The 16,871-nt window shown below is 51.5% G+C and overlaps 2 protein-coding genes across 2 annotated transcripts; both read right to left on the reverse strand.

The window, feature by feature from the left end:
* Positions 1–4,232: 4,232 nt before the first annotated feature.
* Positions 4,233–8,492, reverse strand: LOC119095572 (uncharacterized). The gene is made up of 3 exons (XM_037218421.1): positions 8,345–8,492; positions 6,149–6,308; positions 4,233–5,843 (listed from the first exon to the last, which is right to left on the reverse strand). Exons 2-3 carry the CDS (start codon positions 6,306–6,308, stop codon positions 5,320–5,322), a joined length of 684 nt encoding a protein of 227 aa, XP_037074316.1. The 5' UTR covers positions 8,345–8,492; the 3' UTR covers positions 4,233–5,319.
* On the reverse strand, positions 6,316–7,142 carry LOC119095197 (uncharacterized). Its single transcript, XM_037218070.1, has 2 exons — positions 6,374–7,142; positions 6,316–6,323 (listed from the first exon to the last, which is right to left on the reverse strand). The coding sequence occupies exons 1-2, from the start codon at positions 7,140–7,142 to the stop codon at positions 6,316–6,318; spliced, it is 777 nt and encodes a 258-aa protein (XP_037073965.1).
* Positions 8,493–16,871: the final 8,379 nt, after the last annotated feature.

Consider the following 16,871-nt stretch of genomic DNA (forward strand, 5'->3'; position numbering starts at 1 on the left):
GCTGATGATCCACCGGTAGCGAGTAGGGACGAGGCTGGTGATCCACCGGTAGCGAGTAGGGACAAGGCTGGTGATCCAGCGGTAGCTAGTAGGGACGAGGCTGGTGATCCACCGGTAGCGAGTAGGGACGAGGCTGGTGATCCACCGGTAGCGAGTAGGGACGAGGCTGGTGATCCACCGGTAGCGAGTAGGGACGAGGCTGGTGATCCACCGGTAGCGAGTAGGGACGAGGCTGGTGATCCACCGGTAGCGAGTAGGGACGAGGCTTATTGCCGTCAGGACGTTGATCAGGACGAGGTCGGCGGTAGCTCGCGCCCAGCACCACATCAGGTGCCGTCTCATGCTTCGGCACGCAGTCGGCGATCAGCTGCTCGGGTCCGCTGGTCACCGGTGTGTCGCCGCTGCCGTCCGGCCGGCTCGCGTGGTGCGGCGTCTCCACCACGGTCAGCAGCAGCGGGCTGATGTGGCCGACCGGCAGCGTGGGCATGGCACCACCACAAGCAGCTCGTCCCGCTCCACCAGCAGCCTGGGGAGATAAGACGGACAGTGTCATCACTTACGCCTCCAGACTTCAGCGGCGAGGCAGGATGGACGCGGTCACCAGCGATGTCCCTTCAGGTGGGATCAGGACGAACAACGACGGTGGCTCCCGTCCGGCCACATCCGTCAGCCGAAGGGCCGGAAACGCGCGAAAGAATGCTGAGAGGAATGCCGCTGGACGACAACACCATACCAACGCTGCCGCATACTACACGGTAATCGCACGCATCTCGCAAACTGCCCCTTTCCAGTGAACTGGTAAAAGGCAGCCCCAACACAAATTCCAGGACATGCATTCCAGAGCGCATTGAGGCCTGGCTTCGTACACAGGCATGAACGATTTTTGCACGTGGTCATCTCCTCTCAGTAAGTTTAATATCAAATTATGCACCAGTGATTTCGTCTGGGTGTCAGCGGAGGGGGGTTACTTTCAAGGCTAGAGCTACAAAGATCAAGCGTTTTTCCTCCCTGAAAAGAGAAGGCATGTGTCATCCTGCCTGACCCTTGAATCAGGTCAGATGTACCTCTATTGACTTCCATTTAATGCTGAGCAATGTGTGCAAGTTGATTATGATTATTGGACGACACCGTACCAACACCATATAGTTTAATATGATTATTATATGATTTTGATCAAGGAATCATGTTCTGTGCTGCATCACATAAAAAGTTGGATAGGATTGATAATTACTGAGGAAATGGGGCTTGCAATCGAATAATTGAAGACACGCTCGGTTGGATGGTCAATTTGACTGCCCGAAAGCTTTTGCGCAGCGATTTCCGAACGGCCTGCGCAGCCTCGCCCATTGCTTTTGGCTCTAGACAATTCAATGGCAAATCATTTGACATAAAAAAATTCAGATGTGCTTCGTAAGGTCACTGACCTACGACAGGTCAAAGTCAGACCACGGATTCAACGAAGACAATTTGTTGGGAATCACTCAATATGATGCAACAACGGAGTATTGGACGAGGCCATGCGTCTCTGAGATAGCTTCTTGTGCAACACAACAGTTGAATGCACAAATAACATTGACCTGGGGTCACATATGAAGGCGAGGCCAAGGCCAAAACCAATATGTTTTATTACTCTAGAGCTGGCTGTTTGGGGTAAATTCTAGTGTTGATTTTGAATTTATTGATGACAGGAACCGCATTACATCTCGTTTATGGGCAGCGTAAAGATCACAATAGGCCACTGAACTAAAATGACACAGACCAACATTCCGTTTTTTAAAAACATGCTGCCTGGCGTAATCTTTGACGGTTATTTAAGTGCAAAAATCAGCAGTATTATAGGCTTTTGGTCAAGATGACCTTAAAAAGGTCGAGCAAGGTCACTGACCTCAAGTGAATACCTGTGACCTTTTGCTCAGATCAGATATCTGGGTTTACGGTGGTCACATGAGATGGTCTGAAAGCATTTTGGACAGCAACCTAGAATTCGACTATGTTTTACCTTATTTGACCAGAATGCCAGCGCATTAGTAAGAAGGGGAGCGGTGGTAGTGAACGTCCGGCAGGCCACCATCACATTATTGGCGATAACTATTAGCTTGATGTTTTGACTTAAGAGGGCTTACGTACGGGGCAACACACGCTATGTCTGAGTGTTTCTATGTCGATTTTGTTTTGTTTTTGGATTAGAGCCTTTCAACCAGAAAATTTTGTCAGGGTTATGGGATGAAGGAAAGTGGCTCGCGGTGGGGCAGACTTGCATGCGCCTGAGGGGCCAACCGCCGAGTTTTAACCCGCGCATGCGCGCTGGGTACCCGGCCGGGCTCCCCTTCCCACAGAGATATCGGCACACTCGCGGCTGACGCACGCGGCCCGCCCAGGACAAGCGGGGCGTCGCGAGGGTGCAAGATGAAGCGAGATAGGGGATAAGGAGGACGGATGATTTCTGTCTCCCCCAAGTTCCTGAAATCTCAGCTCATCCAGTTGGCCCCCACCCGAGCGACGAGTATTTCAACCGGCCACCTCGGCATGTGTTAAGAACTGCACCGCAACTGAGTATGTAAATGCAATTTTTCTTCTTAAACTCACGGAAATTCTTGCAAGAACAACACGAGAAACGGCAAAGACGCGAACACAAAATTTGGCTCGGAATACCTCCTGCGTCGTCACTGCCATCTTTCGGCGAATTGAAGTACTACAGGAAAGCGCTAGTGACAAGCTCGCACGGCTGGACTGGCAGCACCTTATCGTCGTACGAACGTTCCATGACGCAATCAAGCAATGACTTATTGAGAAGCATGTGCGAGTGCCGAGTATAGCGCGCGAGAAGTAGTATCTAGACCGAACGGTAGATGGCAGAGCGTCTCGCGGAGCACGGAAATACAGTAGTTCTGACCGCCGACTCGTGCGCACCTTCGCGGAGACGGAATCGAATAAAGCATATTTACTAAATTGAGAACTTTTTTTGCGTAGAGCAGTCGCTTTTACTTACAAGGGTATCAATCACTACAACTGATTTCATCATTTCTGATACTTGCTTCAATATCTTCAAAGGTGGAACATTCCCTTAAAGTCAGCACTGGCGAAAGGAGGGGGGGGGGGGGGGGGGGGGGGGGGCTCAGGCACTCCGAAAACAAAGTTACAACCCTGGATGGACGTCCTCGCTTGTGTTGGCATTTCTTCGTTTTTTATCTGATTTTGATTTGTCCTATATAGCACTAAGAAAATCTCTCACCTTTTTGCCGAGCAAGGGCCCAGTGGGTAGAACACTAAGGGCACATTATGTTTACCAGCCGGCAGCTGAAGGGCCGTTCCATCCCAGCCCGGGATGCTTGCCGGCTGCATTTCTGGTGTTGCACGGCATGCGTGCATGTACATTGGTCGCCTGCCTGACGCCGCAAGCCCCCTGGCCCGGGAATTTGGACCCTGGCCGACCTAAGGGTCCTCATTGACGTAAAAGAGATCCCTTATTTGCGCATACGATGTGCTAAACAAATGTCTAAATGCTTCCCAGAAAAGAGCATTTGTTGTATTGTTGCTCGATGACGGAAGTGTGTGTCAAGTGGAGGAAAGTAAGCAGCAGATCATTCGTAGAAAGGCTTTAGGTCGATTTCACACTTTTTTACCCGATGCGTTGTCCCTTTAGAAAGTAAATGCTCCAATAACACTACTTCATGCCGTTGCATGCATGTTTTAAATGGACGCCAATATCTCCTGATACACTGGTCTGACCTTAAGCAGAGCGAGGTAGGAGACATTCTTGAGGTTGGTAGTTTCGCTCCATTTCGACCTGATTTCATTGTCATGTTTCGTTTCCACCGCCCTGGCGATGCTGTCGGTGGACCATCACCTCTCTGGTTACCCCTTAGGGCGTCCTGACTTGGCGGTGGGCACCGGCCAGAGGCGTCTCGGGCCCAGCCTAGTACCGGAGTCGGGGGCGACTCTCGGTCCCATAACTCCCTGCCTGAATCATCGTCTCAGTTTTCTATTGACTGACCGAGGTCCGTCGACACCAACGTGTACTCAGCGCATGGTGTCCAAGCGGCGAGTTTTGTCTGACCCCCTTCCCCCCCCCCCCTGATGAGACCGACTGACCGGCGAGAAGATTTCAAGGTTTCTGCGCCGTGCGCATCACCCGCCCCTGCATTTTATGTATGTAGTTATCGTACCAAACACCGTCCACAAGCTTAAAACAAGATCGCGCGGTGTCACACAATGGCAAGAAGAGAGCGCAATCTAGGATAACCTTGTTCTAAGGAGCGTACAAAACATCAGACGTCGCATGTAAATGCGCATCGATCATTCGAGGGCCATTCCCGACCTGCTGCTGGCTCCCATCAGTGACGCCAGGGCGTGGGAAAACGGCAAAGGCGCGTTGGTGTCAGTAGGGATACACATTATGCTACGTAAAAGCTGCCGATTATATGAAATGGCCTCAAAAGGTTAACGTTGCCAAGGACCAATGAAAAACAAATCGGCCAATTGTTTGCAGGTACAATCACAACGAGAAGCATACAAATAAAATAGGCATAAAAACAATGCCGCACGCTCTACCCTACGAATTCACTGCATGCATCCATACTCTGTGCTACGCTGTGCACACCTGCACTACGCATGGGTGGATGCAAAGGTTATCAGGATAAGTAGCAGCATAACGTATGAGGTCACGTAGCGTTTTCAGCTTCATGTCAGCGAGAAACAGATGCTAAACAATGAATCACTTTTATGCAAGAAATTCACGCGTGTGCTATCCGGAAGCCTATTGAAAGCACCGTGCCTCGCAGCGTTCGCGCAAGTAGGCGCACCCCGAGAAACACAACAAGCGTGATCACGTGTCATAATGCAAACTTTCGAGAAGAAAATGAAAATGGCTGCCCAAATTCGGACTGATGCTCGATGCGTTCTGCTTGTCATGAATTGCCTGCCGTCTGATCATGTCGTATCGCAAGCGGCGAACAATTTAGTGCACGCGGGGACGAATAATGAATTACAGACGGCGCCACTAAAGAAATACAAAACCATACAACTCAGCGTACGCGGCATGACTGTGCGATCGCATCATACAGCGCATACATTTGTACACAGAAATAACTTGAAAAGAACGCATGGAATCATTCGGACGTCATTTGATTAGCATTTAGTGTAAAGGGCCCTTGATTCGCGGTTTCCACAGCGGAGAGGTGTCCGCCGTCGGATAGACGAACACGTCGAGAATGGACACACCAGTCCTTGCCCATACGGCCTCGCGCGCTGCCAATACGGTTGGTGCTGTGGCAGGCGGGCCCTCTCCCCGCACCCCGATTATCTGCCGCCGCCGCCGACCTACAACAGGCAGTAGAGACCCTGGGCATGCAGCATGTTGATGACCATGGACCAGACGATGCCGATCCAGCTGAACTCGGCCACCCAGTAGCCGACTAGCGTGACGGTCAGCATCTGCTGCGTCGGGTAGTTGTGGTTGTAGTTGGAGTCGCGCGAGCCGAGGCCGTCGGAGCACTTGCGGTACTGGTACTTGTCCAGGTTGGCGTTGTTGCCCAGGATCGCGAGGCACGTGCGCGTGTAGCCGTCCGTCAGCATGCACACGATGACCAGGTGGTAGGCGCCGAGCAGGAGGGCGGCCGTGGTGAAGACGCGCCACCAGCGGCTGGAGGCGGGCGTGTCCCGCCCACGCAGGATGTAGTACAGCGTGAGCAGCAGCACGGCACCCAGCACCGGCAGGATCGTGCCGTACGCCACGAACGAGCACGTGCCGATGCTGCTGCCCCACGTGTCGCCGATGTCCTGGTACTGTGTCAGCGAGGCGTACAGCATGCATTGACCCTCCGTGCCTTGGCTGTTGGCCCAGTCTGGAACAGGGACGGGCGTCAACTGAGCGGGAGCCTGCACGGCTGAGCTGGCGCGGCGTGGTGCTCTGCTCGTGTTTGCGTGACGTCACTGGGTGTGATACTGACCATCAGGGGTATGCTGAGAGATATTCTTAAGAGAGTAGGGGTATCGCTGCAGGAAGACCCATACCCATACACGCGCACGCATACGCAAGGACGATTTCTGTCACATGATGTCTACAAAGCAGAAGTCCAGCAGCAAGCACCACACGGTCATCACACCCACGAGCCTCAACGCCACGTTCGAGAGTCCACGGTCGCCCCACCTTTGGTTGTCATGGCCATGGGGATCATGCCCATGAGGGTGAAGATGATGACCAGGAAGAGCATCAGTGGTGCGACGAACGATGAAAGCGACTCGTCCTCATCCTGGTGCTCGGACCAGCCGCCAGTGGTCGGCCGGTACGCCGCCTTATACGACGACATCTGCCGGTCAGGGCGCTCGGCATCAAGCGAGCCCAGCTTCATCTGGCGCTGAGCATCAAACCCACCTAGCTCCATCTGGCGCTGGGAACCAGACCAGTTCAACTCCATCTGGTGCTGGAAATCAGACCTGCCCAGCTCCATCTGGCGCTGAGCGTCAGGCGAGCTCAGCTCCATCTGGCGCTGAGCATCAGGCGAGCCCTGCTCCATCTGGCGCTGAGCACCTGGCGAGCCCAGCTCCATCTGGCGCTCGGCATCAGGCGAGCTCAGCTCCATCTGGCGCTGAGCATCAGGCGAGCTCAGCTCCATCTGGCGCTGAGCATCAGGCCAGCCCAGCTCCATCTGGCGCTGAGCGTCAGGCGAGCTCAGCTCCATCTGGCGCTGAGCACCTGGCGAGCCCAGCTCCATCTGGCGCTCGGCATCAGGCGAGCCCAGCTCCATCTGGCGCTGAGCATCAGGCGAGCTCAGCTCCATCTGGCGCTGAGCATCAGGCGAGCTCAGCTCCATCTGGCGCTGAGCATCAGGCAAGCCCAGCTCTATCTGGCGCTGAGCATCAGGCGAGCCCTGCTCCATCTGGCGCTGGGAATCGGATGAATATAGCTCCATCTGACACTCATCATCAGACGAGCCCAACTCCATCTGACACTCGTCATCAGTCGAGCCCAGGTCCATCTGACACTCATCATCAGTCGAGCCCAGGTCCATCTGACACTCATCACCAGATGAGCCCTGGTCCATCTGACACTCGTCACCAGATGAGCCCAGCTCCATCTGGCGCTCATCATCAGAGGCGCTCAGCTCCATCTGGCGCTTGGCTCCAGACAGCAACAGCTCCATCTGGCACTTGCTTCCAGACAACGCTAGCTTCATGTGACGCTCGACATCAGGCGACTCCACGATCGCCGACCCGGCAGGCGCTCAGCCAGGCCAGCGGTAGTGTAGCCTACGCCGCGGCTCTGCTGCTGTGGTGTCGCCATGATAGCGCGATCACGTGGCATGATATGACAACGCGACTGATGACGCATGGATCTGTGCGCTAAAATTAGATATGGATGGGGTGCTCTGCGTGCTCCATCTCCCTGGACAGGGACAGGATCCAGATGAGGTGTAGCTTTGCATTGGTGCACCTGTACAACCGACCTGCAGATTATACCTTACCTACCTTACCATGCCGCATGTTATATATACGCATATACACATGTATGTATATATATATACATATATACGTGTATATTTTACGATTGTATCATACTATATGTATTGTCATTTGACAATATATGATGCCTTACCGTCACTGGCTTGAATTTCCCATATCTTCGCCCAAAGAAAGGTTTGAACATCGCTATGAACCGGTCACCCCTGAGGACGTCATGAGTTACCCTGCGTTCCTCCGCTGAGCGCCACGCTGCACTGAATATGTTTAAGATATCGCGGTGCAACGACGCCACCCCGCCCGCCCTGCTTGCCTGGCACCCTGTTTTTGTGGTGGTCGTGTGGTGCGACCTTGTTACTTGGTATCTGTGTCGGAAGATACATTGGCTCTGGGCAGAAGAGCCCGTGTCGCATGAGGTCTTTGAAAACGGCTTGTGGGCAAATCTCGAACCCTGTGACCGAGGCGATCCTCCCAGTGGCGAGTAAGAAATCGCGCGATTGCGAAATACACAGTATGGAACACAACTGGGTATTGCACGGCTGTTATTCGCCGTTCACGACAGTTGTTTTCTGCCGCCGGTAACGATCCGCCTGCCATACTAAAACGTTATTGCGTTAAAACTCTGGTTTGCATTCGGATAATGTGAGCGATAGGGGAAACGGGTCCACATTCCAACTATGTGTTCTCATCTTTTTCTGGAGGGCACACAGGCGACAGTGCTGAAAGTCGATGGGGCGGAAGCAGATATATCTTCCACGTATCATTGAGAACGGCGCTCGCTGGCCATTTCCCAGCCACTCCCCTACGCGTACTCGGACACGACCCTCACTGTCGTCGGTCTGGTCTCACCTCTCGCGTCGTGTTCGGCGCCCGTCCCCAGGCCTACCTTCCTGTCCGACCCGATGTGTCCTGGACAGTTACTTCCGGTAGCCAATCGGCTTCCGTTCCCGTTGTCCCCGCTGGTGCGCCGGCCCTCCGTTCCCACACCTCGATGCCTGTCGCACTGGCTTCACGTTCGGCCCGGAATGCCTGAAGGTGACCAACCGACTCATGTTGCGCACCCTCCGATAGCGCTATACCAGGGGCGGACGAAGCTTGCTTCCCAGAAGCGTCGCCGGGAAATTGTTGAATTTTCATTGAGAAGCATCCAAGCATTACCGAGTGGCAATGCTTTTGAGCACACTTCATTTGCTGTTGACGGCAAGTCACCAAACGCCATGTGAACACCTAGCACTGCCGTCTCCCTCCGCCTCTGGCTATCGGCAATGCGGCGGCGATAAGACCTTTGTGGTTACACCTATCCCTGCGCAGCCGTTGCGCTTATCTGCGACACAGCCTCACAGATACTCAGCGGAGCGTTACTCACATGTAACAAGGAACCGATCGTTGCCTTTGGACCCCGTGGGCATGTCCGTGATGTTCTCATCAGGTGCGGGCGTTTTGTACCGCGCCGGTGTTCATGAAAGCCACAGCTCCGCTGATTGTCCTGATTTATCGCGGGCTCTGGCGTGCTTAGCAATCAGTTTGCGACAGAGTTATCAACGGCATCTCGGCCGCGCTGTTGAAAGTTCTTTGTTGTCTTTGTATTGTCACCGTGCTACGTAACGTTACTGCGCGCGATGCCAAAATCTATAATTAGTCAGGTTATAGTACCGTTATACTGCAAATGCGTGAGCTACAGTCTAACTGCGAGTACAAACTTCACAACGTCGGTAATGTTGAGGTCATCCACCTCTCCTGCAAGTGAAGTCGCGCGTCTATGCGACGTCGAAAAAACGGTGTTCTGTTAGGATCAAGAACACCGCACTCGACCCAAACACGAGCAACAGTTGGTGGGTGATGACGTGCGTTACAAGCCGATGGTTCCACTTGTCCCTTCATGTGGAAGCAGATGAGCCAGATCCAGGTGAATGCGAGGGTGAGGTGGCATGACGTCGTTATGGTGACATTTTTTTACGAACGAAGTTGGAGAAGCATCTTCGGGACAAATCGTCGGTCTGTCAAAAAAGAAGACTCGCAACGTATGCCGCGAAAATACAAAGGATAAAGACAGACCGCCTACCAAGGCATTATGCAAAGTGGTGAGGACATGGTCAAGAACTTTTGCTTACATTACGTGACGTTCCTTTGAGTGTTTTCAACCACTCGTAGTGTAAAATAACCATGTGATCCCACCTGTAGCATATGGTGCTGACCTCACACATGCCCTGATAAGTTGAGGAGCGCTTCTGCGCGATGGAAGCTCCTTTCTATTCGACCAGGGCTCACTCGCATGTATTACACGTTCGCTGGGCCGCGTAATCTTAAGGGAAGTGTTCCACATTTATATGAGGTTTTGAACTAAGCAGCCATCTTGAAGACCTTTCGGTGCTGTTTGCAATCCTGTCCTTAAGACATAAGCCCCCCATTTTTTTCTGAGCTAAACAACCATTAAAATGGCGAAAGGTGTATCGAGGGGAATATTTCAGTCACCTTGGCATACATGACGTCGTAACAGCGCCTTTCAAATCCTGCCATTCCATAAGCCGTCCGACGATCAAGACCAAGAAAAATGTCATTATCGAGGCATTCATATCTGGCGCTCACGAGCGCCATTTTCAAATATAACGGCAGTCAATAGCTCTTAATCAATGCTGTGCAAGGTACGATGACGTAATCAAACCGTGACGCATTGAGGAGCATATTTACTAAACAGATCATCGTGACGCCTAGAGTAGTCTTTCCATTAAAAAAAAATGTACCAATAGTTATAAGTGAGCTTGTTTCATCATACCTGATGCTCACTTCAATTTCTACAAATGTGAAACATTCCCTTTAAACAAAACAAACTTATAACGCATATCTAAATATCCGCATTCATTTTACGCCATTGTAGGTTCTAAAAAGTGTGAATATCTTGATTATTTGTAATACAATATTACAAACTGTTAGGTGCCCATATGAGAAGCGCTTAGGCAGTCGTAGAAGAAGTGTCCTTACGTACTTGTGTGGCCGTGGCCAAAAGCTAGGCACTGTGTGTCGGGCTTCACACCCTCTATTTTAATACGTGGTCCTAATAATGTTATGTATTATTATATATAATAATAATTATTAGTAATAATAATAAATTTCATACTTAACACCCCTAAATAAATACGTGGTAATATCCTTCGTGGCTCTATGACAATGCTTGTACACTCACCTCGCGTTTGCGCAACGCCAGAACTATGGAGCGAGGAGGGCCACTGTGCGAGCCGCTGCCAATGCCGCAGTCAATGACCGTTGTCACCCTTGTCATACGCCCGCGCTGACTATTGCGGGTGACTTCAAATCCTACGTCACTGGGTGCTGGGCTGCTGTGGGATGCTCTGGCGGCATCCCTTAATATTCCCTGGGACTCCGGCGGCTATTTCTTTAGTTTTGTGGGGGAGGGGAAGACCTGGACGCGCCTGGAGCCCCTCTTGGTTGTCGTAAGCCATTCGGCCGTGAAGATATATGATGCATACGCGCCCGGCGGACTACGTGCTTTGCAACCAACTTGGGATCTCAGGAGGCGGCAGGTCCAACCAGTGGAGGTCATCTCGCGAAATCACTTCATGGAGATAGGGAGCATCCGGGGATGTGCAAAGTTTCGAACCGGCGGAAGATTTTTTAAAAATCACCAAAGAATCAATTTTTGCGGTCCCGTGGGGCGCGAAGTTTCTCGCATAGCGAATCAAAGTTCCACAATTTGCAGTTTGCTTATTATGACGTGTTAGCGACGATTTTTCAAGTTTTCTTCTTCTTATGCATATACAAATTTGGTAATGGGAGGGGCACAAACACGGGATTACCCCTCGTATATGTCCATAGGACACGGTTTCTTTTTTAAGGTCAGCTGCAAGCTGGAAGGCCTGCCCGTTCCAACTGAATTTGGTCCTGGGCCAGGGCTCGGCTTGTCGATGTTTCGAGAGGAGCTTGTTAAATTCGTCAAAGCTTGGGTCTCATGGTGCTCCCGGTTGTCTCATCACAGGTGTAGTCTTCCTGCTCGCTCTGATTATATCTGCCCTACATTTCTCCAGCCCCACGGTTCTGGCCGCAATCCACGGCTGTTCGGCTGTGGGGGAGAGGGGGGAGGGGGGGGGGGGGTACCGCAGTGCCGTCCCGGGCGCCTGATTCGCCGTCGGGCCGCTCCTTATCAGCCCGCCGGGCGCCACGATAACGCTTGTTTGCCCAACCGGCCGGTGCATGACGCTGGCGTAGAATGTTAGCTGCCGGTACAGTCGGACGGTGCTGCCATCTATCGAAGATTAAAACTACTATGACGGTGTGTAGATAGATAGAGATCGCAGGTTTTGGCATGGGGTTCGAAGAGATCGTGGCGAATGATTTGCGTGACAAGGATGATATCTGATTCTGTTTTCTAGTCGCCAGCTCCTCGGTGCGGATCTCATGCGTCTCATTATAAATCTCATTATATCTCTCTCGATCTCATTATAAACGACGTTTCCGCGCGACATGTCCGACGTGTCATGCCAAGGGCACGCGCGAGCTCAGTGGACTCACCCGGAGTACCAACATCCGGCCGCCGGCCGGCGGGGAAAGAGAAGTCTCAACCTTATGGACTCCAGTTTCACGCTAGCGAGGTCACGGGCCCATGTGCTGTCTTCCATGGTCGCAAGTACGAAACATGTACATATTCAGGACCGCTGGTCTGAATGAGATTACCTGCATGCTGGACAGCGCACCGAGCAAGGCTAAAGGCTGCATTTTTCTGCCACCTTACATCGATGCCACCTCCAAGGGATACAATTTTCACCTTCGCCGGCTCTGAACAGTCAAACCAGCCGCCACGCTTCGAAGAAACCACCACTTTGTAGCTATAGATAGCGGCTTCATGTAAGCGCTTTGCAACAACAAAAAGCAGCTATGCACACTCTGGTAGGGCGTTTGCATGACATCTCATGCGCTGCTATTGTTGGAATTTCGCTCACCGACTGGCACCGATTTTTGCCAGGACCATCATGCCACATTTAACTCCCAAATGTGAATCGACCATTGCACTGAAATCCTTGGTTGCGGATAACCACTGATGTGGTATGCTTTCATTATATTCTTTTGCTCGATTCCTTCGACAGGTTGGCAGGAATATGAGATACGTTTAGATGAGGCGCACAGAACATGAGGCACGATCTTGACCCGAATCCACGGATTCCTTGCTGAACGACAACCTATGGATCACTTCACTCCACGGCTAGCTTCAGCATTTCTTAACAGAGAGCCACCAACATCAACATCAACATCAACAGAGTTACCAGAGGAGCCCCCTTGCCCCCCCCCCCTCCCAGGGAAACATGCCGAGACAGGGAAGCGCTGACAAATTTCAGCTGTGGTCAAACCAACTACGGCTGCCGCTCAGTCAAACGGGATACGAAGCTGTGCGTCGGGAAACAGACATGATACTTGGATTTATGCAGGAAGTAACGATGGACGGAGTCGTTTTGGAATACTACGATCAGTAAAATGATGGATGGAGAAAGTCGATTGGAAAACAGTTAAATGCAATCGATTCGAACAGCAAATAGTCAACAGGGATGAAATTTGTTTACTTGTTTATTTAGGACATAAGCATTCCGCAGGCAGAAGCCCAATTACGGAAGCAGTCCAGTTTTAAGAACAGTAAACACACGATACACACACAAACAAAAAACCTAACCAAACACACACACACACACACACACACACACACACACACACACACACACACACACACACACACACACACACACACACACACACACACACACACACACACACACACACACACATTACATACAGTCGCGCACCAAGTCATCAAGAAAATGTTCTACGTGTGCCGGCGAACCTAAACAAATCAGATCGGAACTATTTTATTGGATGAAAAAGTCAGCTGAAGGAAACTGCTGCAAAAATTGATTGCAGACAGCGGGTAGTCGTGTGACAAATTCATTTTTAACGGTGTTGACCCTTGCAAATGGCTGGTGGAAAAGGCCGATATGCCGAGAACGCCGGACGTGTGTAGCCAGACTGAATGCTGAATAGTGATGTCAGGTGAGCGCAGTCAAGCCTGTGATGAAATACGTTGCACAGAAATAAAATGTCAAACTGAGTGAAGCGTGCCTTGATAGATGATGTTTTGGAGAAAGCGAGAAGATGCTCATAATCCAGCGTGGCACACCGAGACAGGCTACTCGAACCCAACCATATCAGAAAGCGGCGTCGCAGTCTTTCGAACCGGGCGTGATGGGAAACGGCATCACCGCTCCAAATAACGCTACCGTGCTCTATCAATGACCTCACATGACGCTAAAGGCACAAAGCAAAGCCTGAAGATTGAAGCGCGCCTGACGAGGGCACGACGGCATTCGCACGCTTCGCGTGAGAAGGCCCAGCACCTTATTTGCTTTTGAGGCAGCTGAATCTATGTGATTGGCGAAAGTGAGTTTGGTGTCCAGCAAGACGCTAAGATCGCGAGTCTGCTGGCAGCTATCTAAGCGGTGACCGTCTAGAGCGTATGAGAAGTGAACAGGTGACGTGCGGAGGACGAATGAGATGGTGTTGCACTTAGATGGGTTCAATTTCGGTCCCCAGTTTTTAGACCATCCACAGAGACGATCCAAATCCGCTTGAAGTGTAAGACAATCTGCCACGTTGTCGATTCGGTGGTAAATTTTCACCTCATCAGTGTATATAAGGCACTCACTCTCAATTTGGTCAGGAACATCAGCCAGAAAGCAGGCGAACAGCAACGGTCCTAGGATGCTGCCTTCCGAGACACCAGATCGCACTGGAATCGCCTCAGACTGTTTGCCGTTCAGCACTACGCGTCGTGAACGATTGCTGAGGTACAACTCCAACCAGCTGTACGCACGGCCAGTGATACGGAAAGAAAAGCAAAGCTTGTGTGGCAGAAGATGATTCACGCTGGTGAATGCTGAAGACTAAACGGTGTAAACTGCATCAGTTTGCTTACCTTTTGACGTAGAAGTCCAGCAGTGTTCAAGAAAACACGAAATGTTTGTGATGCAAGAGCGCTTTGGAAGGAATCCGTGCTGGGATGAGGGAAGGGCGGGCAGACAAACACTTGGCGGGCATAAAAGACGCGTTGGAGAAAGTCGAAGGGCAAAAAGCCGACAGGAATAAAAATGAAACCGGAAAAATCGGAAGAAACAGAAGTCGACAGAAATCACAGATTGAAAAACACTTCACCGGTAGCAACCAAAACACCGGCCGGAGCTTGTGACGTTATATTTTTGTCGCTCTGTTCCACGGTAAGCGGTTAGCCGTAATAAATGTAAGAAGCCACTGAAATCGTAAGTTATGACTCATTATTATCTAGGATTAATATGTCAGGACAAGCGCCTCAACATCAGCAGATCAACACCCCCTCCCCCCCCCCGCCCCAGTGCGCACGCATCTGTCTTCTACCGTACCACCAGTTAGTGCTGCCACCTGGCCAACCAGTCACGACAGACAATAGTTATATCGTAGTCTACGAGATGTCGCTAAATGCACAACCCGCACCGAGCGTACACCACACAGCCAGAAACCAGGGCGGGGTATTTGCAAAAAAGGGATGGGGACAAGGGATGTTTGTAGTCCTCCGTATCCCTGGTTGTCTGGTGCTTTTTAACGGACTTAGGGAGCTTTGAACCATGTTCTACTCTTGTGAAGGCGTATTTTTTATTGTTGAAGGAACCGGTGGTGGCCCGAAACCAGGATGTTGCGTTTTATAAAAAAAAATCTAATAGGCTCCACGACCCAGGAACGGTGTTTAAGAAATCAGTTGCCATGCCAAAGATCCGAAATTTCGTTTTCACGAGAAGGAAGAAGTGGGAACCAGGAACGAGCATCAGAAACAAACATGTGTCTGCTCAGCACCGGGATCAACGAACAGCGGAATTTACGACAGGCGCCGCCGCCGCTTTGCGTCGCCTCCTGCCGCAGGCGCTTGCGTTGCTCGCGACCAACCCACAAAATGCTTAAAGACGCCATTGCTATGGGCATAGACGTTAACAGGGTCCCCACAGCAAATCGGCCACCTGGTAGCCTTAAAGCGCGTTCCGTATGGTTCCGCTGTGAAGGCTCGAAGGCTGGCTTCCTGCCAGGGGGGGGGGGGAGGGGGGCTGCAGGGTGAGCAGGGGCGGGCCCAAATGGGAGGACCCGGGGATGCGAGGTAACGAGGCCCATCGAATCCACCGGTGCCTCCGAGTGCAGTCCGAGTGTAGTCCCCGTGCAGTCCGAGTGTAGTCCGAGTGCAGTCCGAGTGTAGTCCGAGTGCAGTCCGAGTGTAGTCCGAGTGTAGTCCGAGTACTTTCGAGTGTAGTCCGGGTGCAGTCCGAGTGTAGTCCGAGTGCAGTCCGAGTGTTGTCCGAGTGCAGTCCGAGTGCAGTCCGAGTGTAGTCCGAGTGTAGTCCGAGTGCAGTCCGAGTGCAGTCCGAGTGCATCCGAGTGCATCGACCTGTTGAATCCACTGGTGCCGCGAGTGCAATCCGAGTGCTTCCTGTTCTTGCCAGGCACCCAATCATGAGGACTCCTTCTCTCAAATCCCTTTTTATAGATTTACTCCGAATGGTTTGCATGGGTTTAGGGCACCCTCTAAAGATAGCTGATTTATACACCTTGAATCAACCACCCAATTCATTCCATTCAGTGCCACAGATAACTTTGCCCTCACCGTTTCACCAGACAGGACTGCGGAGAGCCGTACGCGCCTTACAATGCTAGGGCGCGACCACCTCGGGTCTGGGCTTGACAACCCGCTTGTTTCCTCACATCCAATTGACGTTCATCCGTGTTTAACTTTTGTCCATTTAATTGCTTTTCAATCTGACTTTTATCCCTGTTGACTTGTCCTTTGAGCCACAGTCCTTTGGAGCCTTTTGCACCATTTTACCACTGTCGCCTTTTATTCCTTACAACTTTTTCGGATTCGGCTTCTAAGCCTGTGGACTTTTACTGCATTCGAGTTTTTGTGCCTCGGCTTTTTCCAGTTCGGCTTTTATATCCTTTGACTTTCTGTCCGTCGGGTTTTTCGATTTGGCTTTTATCCCTGTGTACGTTTATGGCTGTCAGCTGTTATCCCTGTTTACTTTTATCCCTCTCCATGATTTTTGCTCGATCTTCTTCGCTCATTTTCTCGTTTGACTGTTTTCCATTCAACTGTTTGTCCGGAAACCGTGAAAGAGACGAAGGGCCAGAGATCACCACTGACAACAAGCAACGGTAGCACCTTGATACTTGTCATGCTGTAGCAAAGGTTTTCATTGCATTTGACACAGTGAAAACATCCTTTGAGAGCCTGGACAACAAAACAGGCCCCCTTCTTCTCAGGTCAGTCACCGGGCACATTTGGGGTGAGCCAACTGTGTGCGTGCGGCGTGGAGTAGGGGGGGGGGGGGGGGCGAAGACTTCTA

This window comes from Pollicipes pollicipes, unplaced genomic scaffold (assembly GCF_011947565.3).
Source record: "Pollicipes pollicipes isolate AB1234 unplaced genomic scaffold, Ppol_2.1 Scaffold_4219;HRSCAF=4965_pilon_pilon_pilon, whole genome shotgun sequence".
Lineage (NCBI taxonomy): Eukaryota > Metazoa > Arthropoda > Thecostraca > Pollicipedomorpha > Pollicipedidae > Pollicipes > Pollicipes pollicipes.